Source organism: Falco peregrinus, chromosome 5, assembly GCF_023634155.1.
Source record: "Falco peregrinus isolate bFalPer1 chromosome 5, bFalPer1.pri, whole genome shotgun sequence".
In the NCBI taxonomy this organism is placed as follows: domain Eukaryota; kingdom Metazoa; phylum Chordata; class Aves; order Falconiformes; family Falconidae; genus Falco; species Falco peregrinus.
Genome location: NC_073725.1, coordinates 16,740,397 through 16,761,514, shown reverse-complemented (window position 1 = coordinate 16,761,514; position 21,118 = coordinate 16,740,397). Strand labels below are relative to the sequence as shown.

The 21,118-nt window shown below is 38.0% G+C and overlaps 1 protein-coding gene across 5 annotated transcripts in view; it reads right to left on the bottom strand.

The window, feature by feature from the left end:
• The window catches only part of MYRIP (myosin VIIA and Rab interacting protein), a 237,445-nt gene that overhangs the window by 212,060 nt on the left and 4,267 nt on the right, over window positions 1–21,118 (bottom strand). For all 5 annotated transcript variants that reach the window (XR_008747648.1, XM_055807057.1, XM_055807053.1 and 2 more), the window contains exon 2: window positions 10,945–11,094. Coding sequence is in view for 4 of the 5 variants with exons in the window: in XM_055807057.1 (XP_055663032.1) it covers window positions 10,945–11,054 (110 nt within the window). In the remaining variant the exon portion in view is untranslated. The remainder of the gene's footprint in view (window positions 1–10,944; window positions 11,095–21,118) is intronic.

Here is a 21,118-nt window from a genome sequence, read left to right as displayed (position 1 = left end):
TTGAGTTCAACTGCTTTCAGGAGAACTTTAAGTCATAACTAGAAGGAGAATCAAAGGATTAAAGCAATAAAGGAAGAGAGGCATAAGTAAATATATTGACCAATTATAATTCATTCCAATAAAAAAAAATAATAAAGGAACATGCTGTTACACAGACTCCTCTGGTGTAAAGTTCAAAGACTTGTTTCAACCTCAGGCACAGAGCCAAGTACACTGCAAATAAAGACAACAGTAGATTAATAATTTACTCCAAGTTCAATTACAGTGAAAATTATGACACTGTAGTAACTGCCCATATGTTAGTTCCTTCCCCTAAGCAAACATGAAGCTCCTTACCATACCCCCCAAGGGTAAATTATAATTAGCTTGTATTTATCATAGGGTAGAGTCATATACTTAGATAGCACCCATTACAACAATACTTTGTGGTATATTAACTTGTATACTACCCTCAGCTGAGATACAGCTGACAGTTTTTGCATGCAACAACTACTACAAATGCAAAATTTAACATGTTAATTTACACTACTATTCTTTTTTAAAAAAAATATTTTCACAAAGGTAACAAAAGCAAATCCATTTTATTTCACATATGCAACCAACAAACGTTAGAAAGTGTTACAGTCAGAAAGTATACTGAAACACCACTTTGGAAGTGTTGACAAAGCATTTTGACATCTTCAGATTTCTCCTATACATGCATACCCCTTTTTTCTTTAGCTGAAAATGTTCACCAATTTCATTTAGAAAGAAAAATGCTGAGAATTTTGCCATTTGTGAAACAAAGATCAGCTGTCTCTAACATATACCTCTTAACTCAGTCAGCTCCTTCCAAAAGTTGCCTGGCAGTCCTTTGAACTCACCATAAACACAGAACATGCCTATATACACTAAAAATCAAACTCCCCTCTAATTACACATTGTGACATTTCTAGAAAGCAAGGTGATCATAGTTTGCAATGGTTCACTTTGGAATGAGGTAGAACAGTGAAGAGACTGGCAAAAGTTTTATTAAACCTTAACTTGGAAAGTAGCTATCTTTCCATGAACTGCTCATGACACAGGTTCATAGACTTGAAGGATTTCTAAGAACTGTTATCCCATTTAGCACAGCTCATTCCTCCCACACAGCATTGAGTGGGAAGCTGTGCATGACAATTAATAGTTCTAGAGAACCGGAACGACGAGGTGTTATGTGAATACAAACCACAGCTATTTGTTAAGATGCACTTTTACCTCTGCTGATTCAATAGTTTGACGAGATCCTGTGATACACTCCCTAAGCTTCAGCACAGCTAACAAAACACTCATTTTGCCCCAGTACAGTGGCCTTAACTTCTCTAAGTGCTCCTTCCACATGATGAAATTTACTTACCCTGTGGATTCTGACAAGCTTTCAGTTCTTCATAGGCTTCAGATAGGAAATATTAGCAAGTATTCAAAATGCACCTTTTCATAATCAAAAACATGGACAGTAGGAGACGGCTCCACACTCATTTCAGTGCACAAAGGCAACTAAACTTCACAGCAGCCCTCTTCCACCTTCCTGTGCTGCTACTTAACAGCAGTTCTTGGTTCTACTCTCTCCTGTGCCTGAGGGTACAGGAACTGGCCACAGATAAGACCAGAGAGACTTCATTGTCCATGAAGAACACAGAGAATGGAAATTCTTTAAGTAAGCAAAGGCAAAAACTACCCCTTGATTGGCCAACAATACTTGAAATAAAAATATAAGCAAATCCAGTTTCCAGTCAATACTATTTTCCTTAAATCAAGTATCTCTGAAATATTATAATACCTTTTAAGAATGGTAAAGCAGTAATGCTTTATAGGTAGAAGAAGAAGCCTCTTCCTTTCACAGACATTCATGTTTCTTAAATGTCTACTTTTAAACTTCCATACATGTATGTTTCTGAAAAAAAGTATTAACAAGTCAATTTTCAAATCTAAATCATAAGTCATATTTCAGATTGACAAACTTCATAATGTTGAGCAGTATCTCTTATTTTCTTGAAAACCAAAAACAAGTTTAACATTTAAGATGGGAAGCTGTATAGCTTCAGACAGATCCATCCAGATTGATGTAGCCAAGGAAAGGTCTACAGTATGTTTCTATGAAACTCACAGTAAAACCATTCCTTTCTGGCATAAACACATAAACTGACTTTAAATACAACACTTTTCCAAAACTGTAAGACTTGGCCCATACTGCTTACAACTTAGTGAAGTAAGTAAGAAGAGCTTAGTGAATGTTGTATGGCAACACATTTAGAGGATCCCTGTACTCTAACACAAAGAGTAAATCCTGAATAAATTACATTATGCAGCCATTCCTGTCATGTGTATTTACATGTTTTACCATAACTTGAGAAAGTACTAATTGTACTACTAGAGTAACACCTGAACTACTACTACAGCAAAACCAACACGTAAGGCAGACTTAAGCTTGCACAGATAACAACTGTAAGTTGGTACAAGATCTTGACCTGTAAAATTAGCTAAGCTGGATAAAAACACACTCCTCCAATAAAGCCATACATTTCATCCACAGATCTTTTCAATCAGTTCTGTAATTACAGCAATCACTAACCAACCTGAAGCACTAAAGCAACAACCAATAGTTATTGTAAAAACAAGCCCACAAAGTTAAGAGTATCCACGAGGTAGGTGTCCCACCATAGTGTACATTTTGCATTCCGAGCTTTGGATTTAAACCCTATTTCCAGTGTGCAGATAACTTGTCCAGACCTTTCTCCTCTGAAGCAAGATGCTGAAATTCAGCTGTTCTGGACCTGACACTTGTGCTCTTTTACATTCTTCCCAGCAACTGAAACTGGTTCCTGGAAAGTCACCTCTGTAGGCACTACTGCTTCCATTTTCATCTTTAGAAGCATCAGATTCTGAATCACTTATAATTCCCCTTTCAAAAAAGCTTAATTTTTACTTTAGATAGCACAACACGTGCACTGACCTATCCATTTCACACATCTCTCAAATGCCTTGGTTGCTCAAAAAAAAAAAATCTAAGCAACTCATAAGAAAATTTCTTCTCCTGCTCTCCAGCACCCCATTTCATTTAATGGGCATGAGGGTGTCCAAACTCTCCATCTTCCTACTAATAAAACAAGTTTTCTTTACCAATAGGCTGAACATTTCAGTGATGACCTGCTAAATGATGGGGTTTTTCTCTCTTAGGCTAATTTTCACCCAGTAGTGCTTACGTGAGACTACAAAATGATCATTTTTTGTTCATATATTTGCATTTTGGTCCAGTACAGCAATAAAAAGATGACAGACACGCAGTAGATGAGCCCAACTTTCAATGTGGTGTTTGCCCAGATCCAGATAACCTCTACAGAATCAATAGTTCTGAATTCACAGGACAGTGGGGACAGAACTCAAGAGGTCCACATGGTACATCTTCATACCCAAGGCAAGATCCAGAAACTGATGGCATTCATATAAAACCTTGAATACCCTGTTCCTGAAACCTGTAACTATTTCTCTGGTAACCTCCTTCCCTCAGTAGATTCCCTCTATCAACCCATGAACATCTATCTGCTTTTGCCATGAACACTGAGCTTTGAGGCATAAGATTTCTGATAAACTGAGTGACATATTTAACAAGATTAGGTTTGAGGGGTTTTTTTCCAGAAAAAACTTTCTCTGAAGCACTTTCTCTGAAAAACACACTTAAGATTTAACATTTTCAGCAACTATTTTCAGTGTGACTAAATTGTACAGACGGGAGTCCATGCTCAAGAGAACATCCCTTCTCCACACTGCAGGGCTAGTCAGGTGAGAGATTACTCCTCCAAATCATGTTTAACAGCTTAGACCCTTCATACACAAGATATCAGAGATTAAATATTGATTTTACATTACAGATATTCATTATCACTAGGCATACTCACTCCTTGTAGCTCAACTATGGCTGTTAATTTGATTAGTCATAACCCGTGACAAAAGACCAAATTACTACAAAAAAGCCTGTTTTTTTGTATAACTTTTTTTTTTTTTATAACATCTCCTCAACATACTGCTCCCGTTAAATACTTACCCACAGGTCATGCAAGTTTGGCACAGTGTATATGGGCTGTACTTCAGCTAAATCTTCCATGGCCTGTCCAGTTTTGAAAACGTTAACTGCAGACATTTCTTTCTACGCAAATTTCTCTGATACTCCCTATAGTTAGGTGCTTCCCCCCCCCCCCCCCACACACACACTTTTTCATAAGCCTCATCTCTCATGTTTCTTCATGCTTGGTTCACCAGCATTTCCTCTGTGTTGAAACTGCATTTGGAAATACATTTTTAAAAAGCCAAAACTCACATCTGGAATTGCCTGTATTAAAATTCAAGAATGACAGTTTGAGGAATGAGGTCCTGCTTTTGCCAAAGAACTTACTGAAAAGTTCCATCTAGGTTTCCCTTAAAGCATCTATATGGCATTCAAATGACAGGGACAGTCAGAGTGGGTTCCCATTATAGTCAATAGTCACAAGTATGCACAACCAAGATGCACAGAACTGTTTTTAGATGCACCTAAGCATAAGCTACTCTTCAGAAGTAGCCTAGCATTTTTCCCTCTATTAGGCAGAAAAAATTTGGACCCAAACCTGTAACTTAAACAGCTGAAAGTTCTTTGCTTCTAATGCCAGACTTTTTCCAGTGCCCCAATTTCTTTCTTGTAAGACATCAACTAAATCCCACCTTCTTGTCCACTGTTCTCACCTTCTCTGCTTATAGGTGGAACAGTGACCAACACAGACAGCAGAACCTACACACTAATTTTACACCAGGACCCTGTGGCGTTAGAGCAGAGAGTTTTGTGCAAATCACAGAACGACAGACTAAATGCTGTTGCACTGCACATGATGTGGCATGTTGTATCACTGCTAAGATACCTACTTCCTTGACCAACCCCAACACAGCGTTATTGGATAGCACACAGCATACCTAGATCAATGATTCTTGAAATTAGTGATGAGTAACAGTTTCTAATTGGTTTTAAAGGGCATCCTTACTGACTCTGCAGCAAAACCAACCATTAGCTGTCTGGCTTTCACGCAGAATTCATCCAGGTCACTACTTTTTGATAAGCAATTTATCCTGACCTGAGAATACAGCTAAAGTCTACCTGTTAAAATATTAAACATTGCTGTTGAGAGAGGACTACACAGTAACAGTGTAAAGCATCTAGTACAGAAATGAAGTTACTGACAACTCTTTATCCTGACAGCCTGCACGAGCCAGGAAACAAGTTCTTTGCATCTTGAAACAGTATACAACAAAATTGGTGATAATGTATAAATAAAGATGTCTTGGCCTTAATTATGTTAATGAACCCTTAATTCCAGGAAACAGCTGTACTGCCCTAGATATATTTTAATCTTGTTTTATAAGCCAAAGCAGCAGAAAAATAACATAGTAAGTTGCAATTATGATTCTGATGAATCATTCATTGCACTCAAAAATAAGTTTAGACACAAGTGCTAAATTTATGATGGCTCAGCAGAGCTTTACACTGGAAAAGTACGTTGCTGTGTTAACGTGGGAATCACAAAGAGCACTTTTCTCAGAGAAGGAATAAACCATTCTAAGACCTTTTATCACAGGGAGAGAATACATGTGCCAGGACAGCCCATAAAGAAATGGTACCTATTCTCCTTAGCACAGCGTGGCCTTACTCTCAAGCCTCATGGGTAAAAGCAGGGATATGTAGTGGTATGTTACAGCCTCCTCCAGATCCCTTGAGGAGTTAATGAGCAGACACAGGAACTAGAATGCTGGCTACTTGCTGCAAAAAAAAAAAAAAAAAAAAAAAATCAGAGTAAAGGACAGGAATGCTCCTTGTGCTCTCCCCACACTGTCCATCAGTGAAGAGCAAGCAGGCTGACCTTATGAAATCACTTGGAGCAACAAGGTATTCATCAGAGAAGTTCATCTGCTGGAACTCTGCAGCCTGTGGAGATGAGAACAATCTCCCATTCCTTCCCTACAAGGAAAACAGCTTTAAAATAGTTCTGTTTGGAAGCAAGGAAAAGAGGGAAGACAATTGGTTTGGGTTGGTTTTTTGCATCAAATACCTTAAAACAAACAAGCCTGCCACAGGAAGGAAGAACAAGATATGCAGAATCAACAGATAGCTATCCAAATGTCGGACTTGGCATCTGCCAGTTTGATATGACTCACACAGACAATATTTCAATTAACAGAGGTTGGAAGGAGTTTAATATTTTAGCCACTACAAGACCCATGCCACATACTGTAAATACACTTAAGTCTACTACAGTCTGACGTGCAAAAGCATCAAACTGAATTCTGGGTTATGTCAGGTATGAGAATTTGTTTCTTAAGAAGCCTCTTCAGGAGTCTACTCATGCCACAATGGGCTACAACTCAAAATGAGCAGAAAGAAAAAAAAAAAAACACACAGGGAAAAGCAACTCTCAATTTAAAACATCTAATCACCTTCTACACAAGGCCCTATCCTAGTCCCTTACCAATTCTTTGGCTAAAAGAAAATCAGACCAACCAGAGTGAAGAGGGCCCTCCACAGTGAGGATGCACATCTCTTTTTTCTGCAAATAAAGCACTTCTGAAGATTTGCTCAATCACTGCAGTTTGTCTTTATCACAACTCAAAACACAACTGCATAAAGACAACAAAGTTGATATTCAGCAACCCAGCTATGAAAGACACATCAGGCAAGACATGGTGATGTTTTTGCCTGTGGGTGGCAGTCAACTCTCAACACTTCCCTGGTGCTGTTTCAGTGACCCCATGTAACCATATTAATCAATTAACATGTTATGATCACACGTCCATGTGGCAGCAGAAGGTCAGTAATTTTCCCTTGTAAATAGATTTTTTCCCCGGTGATTACAGCAGTTCTATTAAACAAAAGAGAATCATGTCCCCTGCAAAGAAACATATTTCATCCCTGCCCGATACAAGTTTCTCAGGTTTATCACTAGAATACCACCACACAAATGGCTAATTCAGCATTCAATATGGTGATGGAAACTTTGGTTTGCCAGTGGTTATAGGAAGATGGCTTAAATTGCTTAGGCCATGGCGTCCTAAAGTGGCTGCTGACAGGTAAAGCATCTGTTCTCTTGGCAGCTGATCAGCACTGAGGTCCCTTCTGTCGAACCCCTTTCCCAGCCTTCTAACTTTTCTTCCTTTGCAGTCCTTCTGAATGTTAAATTAAGTGTCAGGACAGCCATCTTTTAACCTGTCTACATGGCTAAAACTTAACAGGTTGGGAACATGTACCACAGTAACATGATCCATCAGGTTTTTTTTCTATAAAATGGTGATTTCATTTATTTAAAACACCCTGACTTCTCAGCATTCCTGACCCAAAACAAACAGACAAGCATGTTTATAGATACAGGGGTAACTGTAAAAACACAACCAAAGGGGGAACTGATTTTGCCAACAGCAGAGGAGAATAAATAATGACACATTTAGACAGCCAGGAAAATGGAATGCACAGGTAGTAAATGGAAAAAAAATATAAAAGGCAGCAGTCTCATTTACACATCTGTTTATGTAAAGAGACTTATCTCAAACGCACATTTGGCCTTGTAAGCTCTCCTGCCATTTCTTTCTAAAAAAAAAATAAAAAACCCCAAAACTCACAAACTGCAAATAAAAGTTGTTATACATAGCAAAATGTTAGAAGTTCAACCCTCAAAGCAGTCCAGTCTTCCCCATTGCTGACATTCTGCAGCTGCATGAAGTCTGAAATTCAAGATTAAGAAAATAAATTTGTCCATGAGAACACAAACCATTAGTGTGTCCAGTCAACTTGCTCAAGAAGCCAGCTACGATTGCTAGTGTCCCAGTAGCCCAGAGACAGCCTGCAGAGCTTCTGTGGTGACTTACACAAGGCTGTACTACCACAGCCTAGTCCTGAGCACCCATGCCACTCAATCACCTTCTTAATTATGCCAGACCTGCCTGGTTTGCCTGCTTCAACTGCTTCACAGAAAACCAAGCCCATCTATTTACAAGTCTGTGTTAAAATTTTAGCATCAAAGACTCTGGATGATTACACTAACATTGGAGTAAATAATAACATAATACTACTGCCAAAGAACAAAACCAACACATAATTAAAATATAAAGATTATGGGCGAATAAGCAACAAAGAACAGTAAATATTATTAATCTGATAACAGGCTAAGAGCCATAGCAAAAAAGAAACTGAACCAATATGAAGCAGTAAGACATAATAAATCAACCACACTAATTGCTAACTATTTACATACAGTTATCTTATTGTTATCTTACCATTTTTAGTCAACTAATTTTTTCACAAGACATACAAGAGCAGCCTGTCTGATAACACTAGCATAAAGTTGGGAGAAAGATTTTAATTAGAGAACCACTGCTAAAAATTCTCACTGCAGAGAGATTCAAAACAGCTTTGCAGCAGAAAATGCAGATGATCAGTATGGCTTTTCTCCACACATTATGTCATTTTGTGTACAGAATATGGAAAAACCAGTTAACAAGGCATTGGTGTATTAGCTCTAAAACAGTTGCCATTTTAATTTACTACCTTAAAAACATTTATTAGCAGTGAAGATAAACTTAATTTCTTTAGTGTGTTCATTAAGTCTTCAGCTTCTGCTAGCAAAGCAAAATTGAAGCCATCAGCCACTTACAGTTTTCTTAGCTTTCACTGTTCTCCTGATATAGTGGAAATCTGTCATATGTTCCCTTAAGTAGTTCTTGATCTTTAGAAATAATTGCTATCAATGGGAATAATCCCAGAGAGAGATCTGGGAAACAGCTTCTTACAGCTTTGTGGGGAGTAACACCCAAAAATAAAACTATTTATGGTATGAAGAATTATACAGAAACCCTATTTTAAGAAGGTATCACACACAAAAGTTCCAACAGTTCCATCCGAAGACTAATGTTACTACCTGGAATTAATTACAAGGAGGAAGAAATTACCCTCAGATATAACCTGGTTCTGAATTTATTAGCAGCAGTCTAATACATAAACAATATATGCCAGTTTCTTGTATTAAACAACATTGCTTGACAATATGTCTGAAGTGAAACTATATTGTAGACTTTGCCAGTTGGTAACTTCCTAAATACAAATGCAATAGGCCATCAAAGCAGACACAGGAACTAATCTACTTTCTTACAGGCTGCAAATCTAATCTATAGCAAGGTCTAAGTTTCTTATATAATTACATTTTCTATTACATAGTAAGACAAAAAGATATGCTGCTACATACTTCCTTGTAACTCTGCCATTCGAAAAAAAAAAGGTCACAGCTTTTAAGCTTTGAACTTCACTAGCAATATTTAAGGCCATTAAAATTACTTACATTCCTATCATAAATATCAGCCTAAATTTCAGAACTTTGAATTTGTCAGTACAGATCATTATTCGCAGCAGTTCAACATACTTTGATACTTGCAGAAGGCATGAACTACAAGAGAAAAAAATGTACCTACTCATATATAAGCTGAGTTTAGCACATGTGTTTTTCCTATCTTTCCAGTGTTTTTATCCCCCTCCTCACAACAGTTTTCCAGTTACCAAGTCTCATGGACAACTTCAGCAGCAAAACAGTAAAACACAAACACCAGAAAAAAATCTATCTATCCAGGCTTTCCAATCAATTTTCTGCAGGCATGCTTTACATCTTTCCCCCTCCTTCTCTCACTAGATGCCCTAGCACTTCCCAACTGTGACATGCTTGCTCCAGTAAGATATAACCCGTCACGTAAAAAAGTAAGAGAAAGCCCCCGCACTCACTCTCCTTAAACTGTTTCTAGAATCAATTGGTTGTGAATCTCTTGGTTCTAGAATCTCTTTTGTTGTGAAAGATTACCAACAGCAACCAGTACAACCCATGGCAAAACACACACACACAAAAATAACCCACATGCCATCCTCATCCAGTCTTTTCTCCCTGCAGCAAGCTTGCGCTACCAAGCCATGCAAGAGCTTGTACAGCATGCTGAAACTGAATTAAGCCAATGCCACAAGCCTTCTTTCTTGTTCCTAATGTTCCAAGTAGTTTCAGAAAATAGTAACAGAAAATTGACAGAGACAGGATGCTTCTCAGTTCCAACTGCACATAAAATATATGCCTAGTTTTGTGTTTATTTCAGTCATCTTCCTGCCCTGTTGACTTCAGCTTGATACTAAATGATAAAAAAACAGATGATACTTGTGATACTAGTAGTACGGTAAGAGAAAGTGTCTTTGTCAGTTATAGATAGAGACTTCACAGTATTCTGGAGAATAAAGATGTGTTCAAAGAAGGTAATAAAAAAAATCAGACATAATAATTCAAGAAAATATTGTTGAAACTACAAGAAACACATTGCATCTACCAATTCAGGTGTCTGTCAGTAGTTCCCTTGTCACATAGCAAAGTTCCTGGGCTGAGAAAGTTACCTTGCAACAAATTCCATTTGTTTTCTTCCAGGTTGTTTCTGCTTGCAATCATTTTGTACAACAGAATACTGAAAGCAAAGATAACTTCTCAATACAAAGAATAATATGTCCCATTGATTATTTCAGGGGAGGGAGAGGGGCTTAATTTCTTCACCTTCACATGTCTGCATATAGACAAGGTTTCTGAATAAAAGGAAAGGAACAGACTACAGAAAGCAAAAAATTCTCCCAGGATAATCTTAGTCTCTACCCAGGTGATATACACAGATTATTTAGAGGCCACTGTTGTGGTTTAGGCCAGGATAGACTAAACACAGAAGTGAATTACTATGCAATAACTGAATTCATGTGGAAGAGTCTGGATCTTTATTGCCTCTGGGATAGGAATGATTATTAATGCACAGAACACCACAACAAGAGCTGTGTTCTCCAGTTTACCCCACAGACAGTTTATAACAATCCAAAGAGACCAACATTTTTAATCATTATTTTAGTCTTACCTCAGCCTTTCTTCTTCTTTCTTACGAAGGCTGAAATCTCGTTGAACCACCTGGAGCACATGCTCTGCTTCTTCATCAGTCAAGCCAGAAAGATCCAGTTTTCTCCCCATTATATACTCTGTCCTGGATATAACTAACTATGAGGAATATCTGAAAGCAGAAACAATAAAAAAAAGTAACATAAATTTAAAGCACTGACACTTTTCCCAAGTGTGTTGAAATGACAGGCACATCTGCCCAACAATTAGAAAGTTGCTACCATAAACATCAGAGAAGAAAATCACAGAATCATTTAGGTTGGAAAAAAACCCTTAAGATCATTGAATCCAATGATTAACCTAGCACTGCCAAGTCTACCACTAAACCATGTCCCTAATCACCACCATCTACAGGTTTTTTTAATAACTCCAGGGACTGTGACTCAACCATTGCCCTGGGCAGCCTGTTCCAATGCTTGTCAACCCTTTCAGTGAAGAAATTTTTCCTAATATCCAATCTAAACCGCCCCTGGCACAACTTGAATGATTCATTTTAGAATTATTTTTCAAGTTCCATGCACTGAAAGCAAACACGCCCAATTTAAAAATAAATGCAAAAGATAAATTATCTAGGATATTAAATAATATTGCGGGAAGATCTCAGTGTTGTCCTCCACAAGAAAAAACACACTAACTCAGGTGAAATCAGGTTTAGGCATTTATGATTTTATGCCATGAGTTTACAAAACTTTGCAAAACACAATCCCCACGACTGTGTATGAGCCAAAAACATACTCTCCTGTAACACTCAAAAATATTTTGTACTACCAACTAAGAAACCTGGAACTATTTTAAGACACCATAAAAAAAAAAATAAGCATATACCTTTCAAACATTTCCCAGACTGACTGGAAAAAGATTTAGATGTCACCACAATATCATTATTCCCCCTTTCTGTGAAGAACAACAGAGGCGAAAAAGTAGTAGTCAGCCTTATGAAGAAGGTACTATAAAGTTTGAACTAGAGCTTGGTCCACTTATTTCATTAATGAATTATCATAAATTTGTTCCAGTTTATTTTCATGTGACTTATTAATTTTGTTGAATTTCACTAAATTTAGCTCTTAATTTCTGTAATTTGATTTATGTAATTATTTGGGCAATCATAAAGATGTCCATCTCCACATTGAGTTACAGTTTCCAAAACATCACACAGTTTTTTCAGCTCTCTTATGAGCTCCTAGCAATGTACATAATAATTACGAACACACAGAAGTTATCACATTATACCAAAGAGGCAACTATTACTGCCTCTTCATCCATGTTAAGTGTCAACTGAATGATACTATGTGAAATACAAACTGGTTCTGTCTCAGAAAAACACCTCTAAGCAACACTGCTATGGCATACAATTAAGTGCTCCAAATAGAAGGGGGGGGGAGGGGGCAGGAAACAAACACTATTTTCTAAACATAACAATTAATTTGCTACTTAGATGATGATGGGGGATGTGGTTGGTTATTTTTTGTTGCATTTGTTTGGGGGTTTGGGTGAGGTTTATTATACAATGTTTACCTTCCTCCAACCATCTGGTTGCAGGTTCTCAAACAAACAAAAAAAAAAAGCAACACCACATGGAACTAAGGTATTGCTCTTTTTTTTTTCTTTTGGTTAGACTATCAAAGTTTAGAACATACTCTTCATTCAAAGAAACAACACTTCAACAAAAAGAAGCCAACAAAACCAAGCAGATGGGATAGAAGCTTAGGTGAAATAAAGATGGCAAGATTCCTCCAGTGAGACACCTGCTTATCACACAGCTAACAAAGGACACAATGGAACAGTATGTTCTGGTTTGACTCTTCAGGTCTGCTACGGAAGTTGAAAAGGAATATCAACAATGAGTTAATAAAGGCTATAAAAATGTACTTCTAAATAAAATTACCCCCATTTTTGTAGAAAGATGTGTCACAAAACCAAAGAACTATACATAGTCTTCACTAATCCCATCTGCAAGGCCCAGAACATACGTTAAAATTGAAGGTTGGCTAAAATATAGTGAGGAACGACTGGCAAGACTTTCTTCCATCCCACACGCACGTGTAAGTCTTTCTGACATTTTCACCAGAATGTTAAGAATTTCCCCTGTACCTTCATCTACAGTCCTTGTACCAAAGCCTTGCTGGGCACAAGCAAGCACAAGAAATGGCGAGGCAGGGCTTACTGAGGTTACGCTTACACATTGCAGCTCAGAGACAGAGTAAGCAGTGCCCTGGGACATGTTCTTCTGTTCAGGCTCTGGGATACCTGTCCAGCTCTTCCCTCACAAAGCACTTCAAGTGCAAAGGCCTCTCTGACTTTCTAAAAGCACAGAAGGGCTTCACTTCAGGAAAGGCACACCCGCAGGGAAATAAGTAGAACTTTTCCAATTAACTTTTTTCACACCCATACACTTCACGGGAGAAACACAGGATATAAAATAGTTTTATTTCCTCTTAGTTTAAGCAATTGCTGGAGCCAGTAGACATGCCTCCATGGTAGGGCCACAGTGGTCCAAGACACAAAATGACGAAGATACTAGGAGATCAGAGATGCCATTCCAGTTGTTCTCAAGCATCAAGTTAACAACTGTAATTAACAATGTCATAATAAGTTCTCTCTTCAAGTCTTCATCAAAATGCTTTTGGAAACGTTGTCAACATTAGCACTGTTTTTCATACATACAATCTGTGGTCCCCTGGTAAAGAACATTATCCCCTTGATTCAGCCACCACTGCTGACTGTGAGCATATATTCAAAGGGGGAAATTTACCCCTAAATCTGGGGTTAACTGGACCCCCATCCAGTTACCAGAGGTAACGTCACTACCTCTGACTTTTTGGGGGTTGGCAAACGCTTAATTTCAAATATACATATATTTCAAAATCAGCACTGACTTTAATTTTTGTTTTTCATGTGGTTTATTTACCTATAAGACTCTCAGTCTGCATTCTAATATTATATTAACCTCTAAGGAACTTGTGTGGTTTTTCCCAGGAAATAATTTTTCATCACATTACTAAATCACCTCTGATCTGGGAGTATCACAGCAGTTTATAAATATTTATAAACAATGCTCAAATGTCTTTTTTTCAGTAGATCTCGATTACACATTTTGGAAAGACACAAAGGCAAATCCTCTAGAGGAAGTGTAACAAGCTACATTTGGGGGGGCAAGGGGAGACAACCAAATAGTTTTTCAGCCTAAAGTAACTTCTGGCCTCAACTGAAATAACTTAAATGAGGATGTTCAGGTGTTTGCCTTAATGAGTAAACACTTCTTTGCTAAATCTCAAACCGAATACAAAATCTAAGCTTTCAGAGATGTTACAAGGAATAATATGGTTCCCTAAACTCCTGCTCAACAAATTAACACACTTAACAGGAAAGCCTAGGCTTACAATACATGATTAAGCATTGTTTGAGTAATACTCTAATCTTAATACTTCTTACAGTCTGTTTTAAATCCAATTAAAACTTCCACATTGAATTTTTTTTTTACTTTAACCTTTACAAAAAAAAACCTCCAAAAAAACAACCACAACCCCCCACACACAGAAGAACAAGCAAATAAAATGTTTTTCAAGAAACGCAAGCAATGCTTCTGAATTTTAAAATGAACAAGAGCATCAACACCAGAAATGAGGGCAAGCAGTGTATTTCCTAGTCACTCACATGATAGCTAAGCTGCTTGTACCTGCAGTCTCAGCAGAAGATTAGCATTACAGGAAGGTGGGGAGAAAACCCACAAACTTTTTTATTTTTTTAAGTACCAACTAACATTTAAAACAGATTCTCTCCTTGACAAAGAGCCACATTATAAAGCTAATTATGCAAGTGCTCATACCAAGTATAGTACAACACAGACATCTTAGCTTTATGCTGTAGCAAAGAAATCAACACAAGCAAGGCTGCATCTGGAGTGCTGCATCCAATTTGCGCTCCCCAGTGCAAGAAAGATACAGACTTACTGGAGTAAGTCCAGCTCAAGACCATGAAAATGATTAAGGGACTGGAGCATCTTTCACAAGAGGAGATGCTGGGAACACTAGGCCAGCTCAGCCTGGAGAAGAGAAGGCTCAGGGGTGATGAGCTTTACAGTGTGTATCTGGAAGAGATCCCTCCAATAACCTGGCACTATAAACAAGAATATCCTAAAATTCTTTCAATTTCTGAGTAAAATTTTTGATCAAGGTTTCCACAACACAGAATTATTTTTGCTTTAAAATGCTGCTCCTGTGCACTGATGAAACCCAATATCAAAGAGTCCAACCCCGCTATTTGCAACTGGAATATTTCTATAGAATACCTTTTCCTCAAATGCTCTCAGCTTTAGTCACCAAACTAAACACCAAAGCTTTTCTACTCTGTTCTGCTAGTCTACCACTTCTAGTATTTTCCAAGTAGAAAATAAAGAAAAAACCTCCTAGTAATTGTATCCCTGCTCTGTCACCAACAAACTCATCTTTACTTCTTTCAGTAGTCTGTCAAGACCTAAATAATACTGTTCAATCCATCTTGTCATTATACTTTGGCATTTGACCAACTTTTGCAGAAGTCTTTAGTACCTTAAGAAATCCTTTCTATAATCTTATTGGTGAATATTTTGCCCTTTTAAATCATACAATATAGTCACCTTTCTATGCCAAAAAGGAAGACAAGCACTTAGTCCACAACAGAGCTCCTCCACCACAGTTCATAATTTAATAAGTTTTGTTTATTGAACCTCCAAAAGGAAGGGATTGCACTGTCAGCACAAGTTAATTATGCTAAGTTTTTTAATGTAAATGTCACAATACCTATCATATATTCATTATATAATGTCACATTAGTGACAAAAATGAGGTCTGAGTGTTGAAAGCGTAAAGGGGATTCCTGTGTTTTGAATTGTCAACACACTTGAACAGAACAGACTTTAGCCAAAAGACAACATTTAGAGAACACTACTGTCTAAAGTAATTTCTACTACAGCTAGCACATCACTAAGTCTAAAATGAGGCAAAATTAATATTGCTTATAAATTCCTTAATGTTTTTTAACCTCCAAGAAAGTCTAGAAGCTGCATTAAACAACACTGTGGATATTCTTCCCTTTTCACTGGAAATAAACTAAAGTCCCAAAATAACAAGAGGGAAAATACAGTCATCAGAAACACAAAGCCACCTATTTGGGTGAAAAATTAAGCATGGCTCAAATGACTTCAACACAAGGACTTGTATTTGGTGTGCCACATTTTAAATGAGATGCAAAACAAGATCTCAAAGAGGATGCTATTCTTTGCACCCACACCAATTTCAGCTGAGATTTACTACACGTATTTCCTGGTCTATAGCCAAAGCAGAAAATTATCTTTCTTTCAGCCTAGTACTAATTTTATGTGAGATTTGTTTAGAAAACCAAACAGATTGCAAGTTTCTGAGCAAAGTTAAGTTGATTTCACTGGAAGGGTGCGTGGGAGGGGGGTGAAGCAGCAGGTTTTTAGAAGAGCCATGAAGTTTACTTGGTTCCTTCTAGGAGAAATCTTCCTTATTAATGCAAATTACTGCAATAACTGTGTGTACTTCTTGTCTAGAAGACTGCCAGATATACTATAATGGGGGACATTGTAGATCTTAAAGGTCAAAGGTTAATACCGTATGGTTTTAAATTTTAATCTATTTAGGAAATAAATAATTTTGCAGTCTTCTTGCTTCTATATTTTACATCATTTTAAGTACTGAATATGAAATAGCAGAAGTAGAAAAGCCCCACTAAAGTCACATTTTATTTTAAAATGGCACGTCTCACCTAAGAATGGCTCTCCCCAGAAGCAGAACACAGCATATTAAATTGTTTCTAAAAAGCAGAAGCAATTTTATTTAAATAGCAAAAAAAGCTCTTTTTACAGAAAAGACTAAAGAATATACGAAAGGACTTTATTTCTGTCATCTACCTTTCACAGATTAAAGTAAAAAGTCAATCCTAACAATAAGTCATGACCACTTTATACCTATGTATCAAGCCTACAACAGATACACAAGTATAAATCCCATTGGGAATTAAAACTGAGATAAAACCCCCAAATTCGTTGACTGGAATAATCTTCTCACTGGTAACAGCGAACTCTTACAGAAAGGCTTACCCAGAATTTGGCCCTTACAGCTGCTAAAGATCGTAGGTCACCTTGCACACACTGTTAGCATGCATCTCACTCCGCTGGCTTTCTAGTTACCGTACACTCTCATTTTACTTCAGTCTCATTTTCCATTGTTTATGCTGAACTAAGGCAAATCACATTCAGCTCTATTTTCTCTATTTAGTAGCAACTGCCTTTTGGAAGAATGCGTAGTCAAGATGATGGGTCTGACAGTATTCTGATTGTGTGAGACTGACTGTTTTCCTTCCTGAAACAAGAAAGACAGCTTGGAGAAAAAGACAAAACAGGAGCAGTAACACACTGACACGCAATCGTACCTTGGATGAATGAAGGCACATGGAAAAGCAGCTACTCTAAAGCATGAAACACAGCTCATGACTGTAATGGGCTGTCAACCAACCCCAAGGTGAACCATCACAGGTCAGAAAGAAAGCCAGCACATGCACTTAGAGCTTGCAACTAATGCAATCTGAAATCTTGCACATCTTGTGTGTACAGACCGCAAGGGCTTCCCTTTGGATGCCCAACTTAGCAAAGCGGGGCTCAGAGATTACTGCTGTGTACCCAGGCTCCCTGCACAGAGAAAACAGCAGCCGCTGAACAGTTATGTCCCTTCTTCCACCTTTCCATCAAAAGCCAAACCAGAATGCAGCTGGCAAATCACACTTCACACTGTATAAGCATGAGCCTGTATGAAGAAAATACTAAACAAAAAGCTCATTTGTATTCCTACCTCTCTACTCAGCCTTAGCTCAAGAGTGAAGACTGCAAAAAGACATTCACCCACCTGTCTTGCACTACACAGGCCACTTCTTTCTCCCAAGACATCTGTCAGTCTCACCATTTCACAATCAGTGGCCCACAAATGAGCTACACACATTGAAAGGAGATGAAAGAAATAGCAAATCCTTCTCTGTTCCTTGAAAGAATTGATGGCAGTTTCTGTCTCATTTTAAGAGGCAGGCAGACAAGGGAGTACTCACTTTACCTGTGTAACAGTAATATGTGCACCCAGGAAAAGGCTACGTTAAGCCTAGGAAGCTCCAGCATTTATCTCCCTCCTTGTGGAAGAGCATGTGAGAGAACACAACTCAGGATATTCCTGTGCTCAGATGTCAATGTCCTGTTTTCCCACACAGGTCAAAGAAACTGAAGGATACAGAAGGTCCACTACCATATGAGAGCTGCAGAGCAGCATGTGACAAGTAAGCTTTCTAAAGCTAAACATCTTCTCGAGTACCACAGCAGTCACTATTTAGAAGAATAGCTAGAGAGGCATATCCTACAGCTAAAATCAACAAACTAACCCAGAAAACATCAGTTCACCAAGATAACTCTTGCAAGTTCAAGATGCCAAAGCATCACTACTATGTAAAGTGGTGGCAACGTTTCTCATGAGTTATTCATACCTTTAATGTGGGGAAGAACACACCGAGAGAAAAGGTGAAGTTTTTATAGAACCTCAAACAGCTCCAAAAGCACTACACGTTTTAATCTGCATATAAATTTGATTTTCAATCTCAATAATACAGGCAAAAGTGTTATATTAAGAATCTTGTCATAACTTGAATGCCATATTGGATCAACCCATGCAAACTACAGCGGTAAACAGTTAAGTGGACTGCTTGACTGCTACCAAAATATCCATAATATAGAATCCAATATGCAAACATACCACAAGCATACTTAAAATATACTACACAATAAAAAGATTTTTTCCCCCACATGTTGCACTAATTGATACCCTGTATCCTTCTTACTAAATATCACTCATCACCATATCCTTAAGTTTGATCCAAGAACTAACCTTTGATTGAGAGACTATTTCTGCAAGACTGGGACAGAGACAGAAATTATATTTTGAGAGATAAGAAAATGCTTCCAACAGCAGTTGCCACAAAGAGGCAGTATTCTGCAGTGCTGCCAGATGTGAAAAAAATTAATACAGTAAAACACTGTTAATTCAAACTACTGACAGGAACCCTCACTGCAAATTACTGGATTTTACAGATTACCAAGTAAATGAAAAAAAAAAACTCAAAAATAATTAATTTCATAAGACTGTGCCTTTCACATTCACTCTGACATCTGCAAAGCACTTCTAACCCTGATTTATGCTGGAACAAGCAAGAATTGTAAGAGATACAATAATGGCATCTGTAAATCCACATGTCCCATTTTACTGAGACTTTGTGATGAGCTGTAGTTGGCTGACACACAACTTACACCCCATGCACGGAAAAAAAGGGTTTCAGAAGCAGGTTGCCTTTGAATTGTTTAGATAAGCATTTGTTAAGAGACATAAAACAAGACTAAAATAGAGCCAGAGCTGTAGAAAGCCTCTGAAAACCCTAGTAGTTGGGTTAATCTGTCAGGTGGGGGAGTTAATGGATTAGTTTGTTGACACTGGGACCTACTCTATGCTTAAAAGAGGCTCTGTTTTGGACCTGAGCTTGACTACTTTTTCTGTGTTGACACTGCACAACATGGATATGATCTGAGCTCTGGCCAACTAACACAAACCTGAAGTTCTGGATCCCAAGTTTATACAAACAAGGAACATTTACATTCAAGCACAAGACACAGTCAGGCACTTTCTGGAGTTCAAAGGCCAGCCTCACTGTCAGGTTTTGTCTGCTGGTTCACTTATAGCTGTATCCAAACCGGTGCAGCCTCAGAGCTCCTTTAGTTTAAACTAGGGAAGCAAAGCAGTTCATCCTCTTACAGGTTTAGAGGATCATCCAACCAGCAGAGATACCTTGAGTCCCACAGAACCTATTATTTGATCAACTTAAGGTAAGCTACACCTTTAGGAACTAGCTAGGACTCCTCTGTACCTTAAAAACTTTTTTTAAAATAAAATAAAAAAAAGCATTTCCCTTTATCAGGGCTCACTCTTGAAGACTGAAGTAGCATTAGCAGTACACTGAAATAACATGCTCCTTTGATAAGTCTACATGAAGAACATCAGCTTCACCAAGAAAAACTCCTATTTCTAGTCGCTACATTAGCTTCTCCCAATTTTTAGATTCCCAGTATCCTTTATAATAGGCCTCTGGACCTTGATACAACATTGACACCATCTTCCCCTCCAGTTGAAAGCACAATCTCAGGTATTCTTCACCTACCACAACTACACAACTGACATATTTCCACGGCGGAGGTGCAGTTCACTTAATCATGTGTGGAACCTGAGTCCACAGTATCTCATCCATTGATTCCCCTCTTTTTGACCTGCGACATTACCTTGGAGCACAAATCTGAAGCCTGCTTATTAAACATTAGAAGGGTGGGGAGTGTGTGTGTGTGGAATAATCTATCTGATCTTGCTCTAGATGTGAACGGCTTTCCTCTCACTTGGGATTCAACCCACAGGTTTTATGCTTGAGGTGATTAACATACATGCAATTATTGGCACTGTCTTTTAGATCAAGCCCCACTGAGATTGTAAAAAGCAAATCACCAGATTATACTTTTTAGAATCCTCTCCAAAGCTCTTTCAAAAAACCTGCTGTTACTCCAATTCATGCACTATGTTTTAACTTAAATCCAATTCATGGTCTGTCAAACAAATGTCAAAGCACTTATGACAGCTGGATGCAAGTACTGAGATAACTTCCAGAAAGTGACATTCAAGCACTCTGATTCCTCTGCCCCTCAGTGGCCATCCCCAGTTTTCTGAATAGGAAAAGCAGGAGTCACCCCCTTGCAAGATTAACAATGGTTAAAAAATAGCTACACTCAGCAACTTGAGGTATTTGAGGACAGTTAGCTGCACCTCTGTCAGCAGCACTTAAATCATGCACTGAACATCCATGCTGTAGCAATTCACAATAATGGTACAAATCAGCACTTTTCTATTTGGATTGCCCTGTGACACAACATCCTGTTCATACAGCCCAAAAGGGACAGAAGAAACCCACATTAAATGACCTTCTGTATCAGAAGTAATACCTAATAAGCAAAGAAGCTCTTCTTGTATTAGTTTCAGGAGAGACAAAAACCCCTCACCACAACAGCA